The sequence below is a fragment of the Pongo pygmaeus genome, chromosome 11, assembly GCF_028885625.2.
Source record: "Pongo pygmaeus isolate AG05252 chromosome 11, NHGRI_mPonPyg2-v2.0_pri, whole genome shotgun sequence".
Classification (NCBI taxonomy): Eukaryota; Metazoa; Chordata; class Mammalia; order Primates; family Hominidae; genus Pongo; species Pongo pygmaeus.
The window spans coordinates 116,652,996-116,658,995 of record NC_072384.2 but is presented as its reverse complement, the minus strand read 5'-3'; the positions used below and the strand labels follow the sequence as shown (position 1 = coordinate 116,658,995).

Here is a 6,000-nt window from a genome sequence, read left to right as displayed (position 1 = left end):
AAGTCACAAACAACCCCTGGGCTTTAACTATGTAACCAGAAACTATGATATGTCATCCTCTGTTGGGGTTACTTTAAATGGGCACCTGTATGTCAAGTTTGATGCAAGTGTGTATAGTATTGAGAGGATATCCTAGAAGCCCAAAGTAAAGCACTCCTTTCTCTCCTCAGCTAAATGAATGATGTTCTATCTTGCAGATCCATTTTCAATCAATGGATAAGGGTGTTCAATTCTCAGCAGAGCACTGAAGAAGTCTTTTGCAGACAATAATTAGCAGTAATTCACAGAGAAATGAGTCATTTATGCCTTTAATGTTACATGTACAAAACTGTGTATTAGTGACCACTTATGAGGGTGCTGAAGACAGAGGTGATTGGGTACCAAGAAGTCTGTACACCAAAGAGGAATTGGAACTCAAGGCAAGAATGAGGACAAGAAAAAAAAGAGAATAAGGGCTTTGTTATTTTCTTATTTAGTAAAGGAGACACTATCCAGAAAAATGAAAGCTGACTTAGAAATGGAAAAGACCGAAAAGTTACTTAAGTGTTTTAATATAACGAAACTTTCTCTCTTTGAGGCTTGCAAGTAGAGAATAGTGAAGTGATATAATTCTAACTACTGTAGTAAATTTCTCAGTTTTTGAGTTTTTAAAGGTTCACTGATATGGCAGAGACTGGGCCAAAAGGTCTTTTCTCCATGAGACCACCACCATAACTCACTGCTTAAAAGGAGTATGAAGGGAAATTGTGCTCCCCTTCCCACCCCACTTAAAGAAAACCACCTATATACAGAGGCAGAGTAATGTGGTAACTAAAAGGCCTCAACTAAAAAGAGAAGTGAGTCCGTCCTTACCCATGGTTTTCCTAACCCAGCTGCTTGCTGGGAGGAAGCAAATGCTACTGCTTGCTCAACACAAGCTGTGACAGCTGTTGGATGATCAGGCAAAGGAGGACTCTGGAAAGGGTTAAGAAACTCATCAATAACCATGCCATGGTTCCACATGAGACACTAATCACATCACAAGGGCTGCAATTGTCACTGATATACTAGGTCAAGAAGAGATCTACTTTCCAGAAACTTCAAAGCATGTATGTAATATACAAAGATCAGTAAGACCACAGAAGAAATAATACACCAACCAGAAAACAACAATGACTCTTTATAAACTTGTATGGGGTCTAAATTATCCCTTGTAATATATATGTGTGTATTCATTCTGCAGAGAATTAGATGATCCGCCTCCAGGTAACCTGCTGGGAGTTTCTTGAGCTTTTGGCTCCCCTTGAATGGCCGCATCCAACTTGTTTTGTTAGAACTCCCAGCATCATAGCGATGGCAGCTCTCTTAGATTCCCCATACATCCACGACCTATATCATGTCCAACTGTGAACAAGAACAACACACTTAGAAAGGAATCAGGCCAATTTCATATCACTGCTTCTCTGGTGAGAGAGGATTTAATGAAAATGACTCTACATTGGAAGGCATGCATGTACTTGCTCATTTATTCACCGCTCATTATTTTAGGAGTTAAACATTCAAGTATCCACTCATTTTAGTAATGAGAATGTCTCTAAAAAAGGTTGACATCATAGTATGTAGTGTTTGTTGGTCAGTTGTCATTATGAAGCTTAAAGGCGGGAAGTTTCCAAACATTAAGGATAGATACAAAAGACAACATTTACTACACAGCTTCCCAGGCTGTGTAGTAAACCATCAACAACATGGTGTAATGGGGTCCAGAAATCCTCAAATGCCTATCGGTCTATTTTGTTTACATTAAGTTAACTGAGAACATTTAAGAAGTAGCCCTTTTAAGGGCTGTTTTTATTTGTCAACCCACACAAACTGCATCTTGTATTACTTATTTTTGGTTAACAGCAATTTCAGTGAATTACAAAATTTTGCTACTAATGGAATAGCCTCCCTAGCTCTTTTTCAGCCCTTCAAGGGAGAGGATTAATCTGAATGAACAATATAGCCGACACCATGAAACACAGGAATTCCCATTATGAAATTACCTATCTGATTGAATTTATAATGGCAATATATAATGGTGTAGGAAGCTTCTGATGTATTGGAAATTAAAACACAAATAAGCAACAAGTCTAAGATAATCAGCCTTTGTGGCTGTATTTACAGCTCAGGCGACTTCAATCACAGAACACCAGGTGCATATTAAAAGTACTTACTAAATCGTCCACATCACCACCTTCTTCAAATACAGCTGCAGTGTCTCCACTTGGTTTGTCTTTGGGGGCCAGAAACTGTAAATAGAAAGTCAGTTATCATACCAAAATTGTATTTTTGCCCCTTTGAAGGAGGGAACAATCTGCTAGCATTGCCACAGGGAAACCTAAGGCAGCCTGCTTGGCAGTCTCACTGCAAACGGCCCAAAAGAAACATCATCCTGGCGTACGCTCCTTCATTTGGCTTTGGGTGAGAGGCCCAGTTTTGCGGTTCAAGTAGTCCATACTAACTCATCACCAGAGAAAGTGCTCATGAAGAGGGAAGAAATAACATGGCTTGTCAAGACAGTGGCTATGTGTAGGGTCCTGTGTAAGAATGGTGGACATCTGCTGTTTCCAGTTCTGCTTCCACAGGAAATAAGTTGGCTTGCTAAGGTTAAGAAAATAACCAACCACCCCAAACTAGTATGCTCTTTTGAAAGGAGCATGAGAATCAAATCAAGATTAGAATAATCTCAAGTTGAATGATGAAGAATCAGGAAAAAAAAAAAAAAAAAAAAAGATTAGAATAATCTACTCTTAAATTCCACTGTGGACAAAAGCAGTAAAAGGGGGACTTCTTACAAGAAACGTGAAATGCAAAAATGAGTGAGCTTGGAAGGCTGTTTGATTCCTTTTATGGAAATCTTTCAATTTGTGTTAGAAATCGTTTGAAAACAGGCAGATGAGAAATGGATGAGAAAACCATTCAGCATCACTGTTCTAGATCTGGAGCTTCTGAAAGGCAGATACATAGTAATACAGCAAAGTCCAGGAAGTGAAGTCTGTGAGGATCCAGGAATGACACTCAGATTTTAAAAGGGTAGTGAGGTGAGCGCCCTTGAAAATTATCTGAACACTTTTTTTCCATCCTGTCCCTCCAAGGGATAGCAGTGGGGAGCCTTTTCCTTCAAGGCATGTGGCAGCTGCCTCTAAGTGCTGGGTTCTAGCAAGGCATATCTATCTAGCAATGCCTATCTATCCTAACACGAGAAGGTGATTTTCTGTTAGCATGCCTGCCTGTAGGAGTGAGTGTTTTAGAGAGGGTAGTGGAAAGTGGGGCACTTCTACTTTTCCTTTGGGGGCCAGAAACAGTAAATAGAGAATCAGTTATGGTACCACAACTGACTGGCCCCCAGAGGCATTCTGGCATTCCTCAGGCTGAAAGTGCATGGAGCAGGCATGCGGTGAGTGAGCCTTCCAGCCCACTCATGCTCTCCTGTAGTTGCTTCCACCCAAGAGGAAAAAGTATAATTATACTTCCCTTACTCTCAACATGAAAAAATGGTAAGAGCTGCCATTCTCTACATTCCTGTTACTTTTATGGTACAATGGACACAATCATGACCTCTGAAACTTAAGACCTATAAATAAACTAAAATATGTCTCTTTAAAAAGTCAAACCAAAGTCAACCATGAAATATGAGGCTGCATGTGGCAAGTTTCAGGAAGCAAGAAAGCTCTGCCTGTCCTTCCATTCCTCATACACAAAAACACACACAGGTAACAAACTGGTAACAGTGGAGGCTGTGTCTGCCTTAAGGTGCAGTGCCTTCATCAGCACCATGGACATAATTGTTTGTTGACTCAACCACTCTCTTGGACTTTTTTTTCCCTCAGTTAAGACCCCCTCACTATTCATTAACTTCTTTTACGACTGAGCGAATAAGGAATTTATCTTCTTTTAAGGACATTTATGGATCTTTCCATAGCCCTTTGTTGACCCTAAACTGGGCCATGTGCAAGACTGAGAATCAATGGTATAAGAGACAGAAAATCCCAGCAATGGGGGCAGACAGTCTGTAACAGAATTGTGATGAAGCTTCTGTTTCATTCTGTTTATTCTGGGTGATTATGAATAAAGATATCTAAAAGCCAAATACAGATAAATGAATAAAAAATCTATACATTTACTGGCATATGATTGATCTGTAAAGGTTAAATAAATCCTAGATTCTCAAATTGGTTTTTATTTGGGGTTTTCCGGGTTATTATACTTTTTATGTTGTACCTCTCCTCTCCTACTCATTATCATTAACCCCTGCATGATTTTCGTGATTATCAGGACTATATGGCTACAGGATAAGACTTATCCAGTTGGGGCAAGAGAATAAACAGTAGAGCTGCATCCTGCCATAAATCTCTGTAGGGCCACAAATGACCGGTATCTTCCAAACATCTGAAAAACTCCATAGGCTCAATGGTTCTGTAGTCCACTACATCTTGTATGACCCCTTAGTTAAGGACTTATTGTTGGCACAGCATGACCACGGTATATATACTTAAGCACAAATGACACATCTCTGAGACTAGGCCAAATTCCTAGGAAGAAATGAGCAGCAGCAAAAATCCTACATTTTCATCAAGTGCTAAGTATCGTCTGCAACTGATTTTCCTGACAGATCTGCTTCACATTTCTGTGTAAGCAAATTATGTTTAAAAGCTGGGCTGCCATCCATTATCCTTCCCAATGCCCCAGGCAAGGCTGATCTCTTCCACATATCACTCCTCATCATCACTGTTTGTAACTGCAAGTAATTCTAGCCCATGCAGTGACAGGGAAGCAAGATAGAGCAGAGAACTGAATGACTGGCCTGCTTTCTCAATAAAAGCAAGAGATTCTCCAAATCCCTTATGCAGAAAGGGGTAGGAGTCAAGTCTCATGTTTTCTCATGTGTTCTTTCCCTCTGCAATATGCTGAGAAAGTAGAGAATAGACAGAAAGGGCATGTGTGTGAGTGACATATTCCTTCTTCCTCAAACCACCATCACTTACCTGGGGTTACCATAAAAGTGCCTCCTTACCTGGAGAACTTTATGAAATGGATAACCTACTACTTTTCAAGTACCCTGAAATATAATCCTGGCCACAAACAGAGTAATGAAATCAATAACCTCTATATAGAAACTGCCAGTCCTATCCCCCAATAAGACTAAAAGACTATCATCTTGTGCTCAGACCCTTACCGACCCCCAAAGTAAAAACACATGACTTCCACTGGGTTGTTTCCAACACCATCAGGTGATTCCAAAGGATTACTGACAATCTAGATGTGTAAAAAAGCATCAAAAAGAATAAAAGTCAGTTTGCATGTACTTTGCCTAAAATGACATATATTTGGGTTTCATCAATGCCACTTGCAGCTTAATGGATGCTATAAACACTAATATGGTGCAAGAGGGAAATCCTGCAGCCTAGTGTGGAGAATACAACTACAACCCTGTCAGTTTCTCAGGAACCCTACGCAAGCCACCTGACCTTTTCATAACTAATTTCCCTCAAAAACAAAATGTGAATACTACTACTTACCATACCTATCTTAGGGGTTGTTGAGTCTCAGATAAAATAAACTATGAAAAAATTCATTATGGTATTGTAAGTTTCATGTTCTAATTCTTAGGAATACACTTAACATATGTCCACCAAGTGGTATGTACAAGAATATCCACAGCATCTTTATTCATAACTGCCAAAGGACAAACAAGCAAATGTCCATCATTAGGAGAATAGATGAATTGTGGTAAAATCATAAAAGGGATTACTACATAGCTATAATCACATAATTGATGAAAAAAGGCATGATTCCAATTATATGAAGGTCAAAAACAGGCCAGACGACTGTCAAGTGACAGAAGTCAGAATAGTGGTTACCTCGAGGGATGGGGGCTTCTGACTGGGAAGGTACCAGGGAGGCTTATGGGGTGATGGAAATGTTCTATTATTTTGATCTGGGTGGTGAGCACCCAGATACATGAATGTGTAAGAATTCATC

The 6,000-nt window shown here is 39.7% G+C and overlaps 1 protein-coding gene across 2 annotated transcripts in view; it reads right to left on the bottom strand.

Moving 5' to 3' along the window:
• Positions 1-292: 292 nt before the first annotated feature.
• The window catches only part of XRCC5 (X-ray repair cross complementing 5), a 96,663-nt gene continuing 90,955 nt past the window's right edge, over positions 293-6,000 (bottom strand). Inside the window, exons 20-21 of one of the 2 annotated variants that reach the window (XM_054476784.1) lie at positions 2,193-2,267; positions 293-1,383 (exon numbers count right to left, since the gene is read on the bottom strand). In XM_054476784.1, coding sequence (XP_054332759.1) covers positions 1,369-1,383; positions 2,193-2,267 — 90 coding nt within the window. In that variant the 3' untranslated portion in view covers positions 293-1,368. Of the gene's footprint in view, positions 2,268-6,000 lie in introns of both variants that reach the window. The other variant, XM_063647930.1, reaches the window with a different exon arrangement.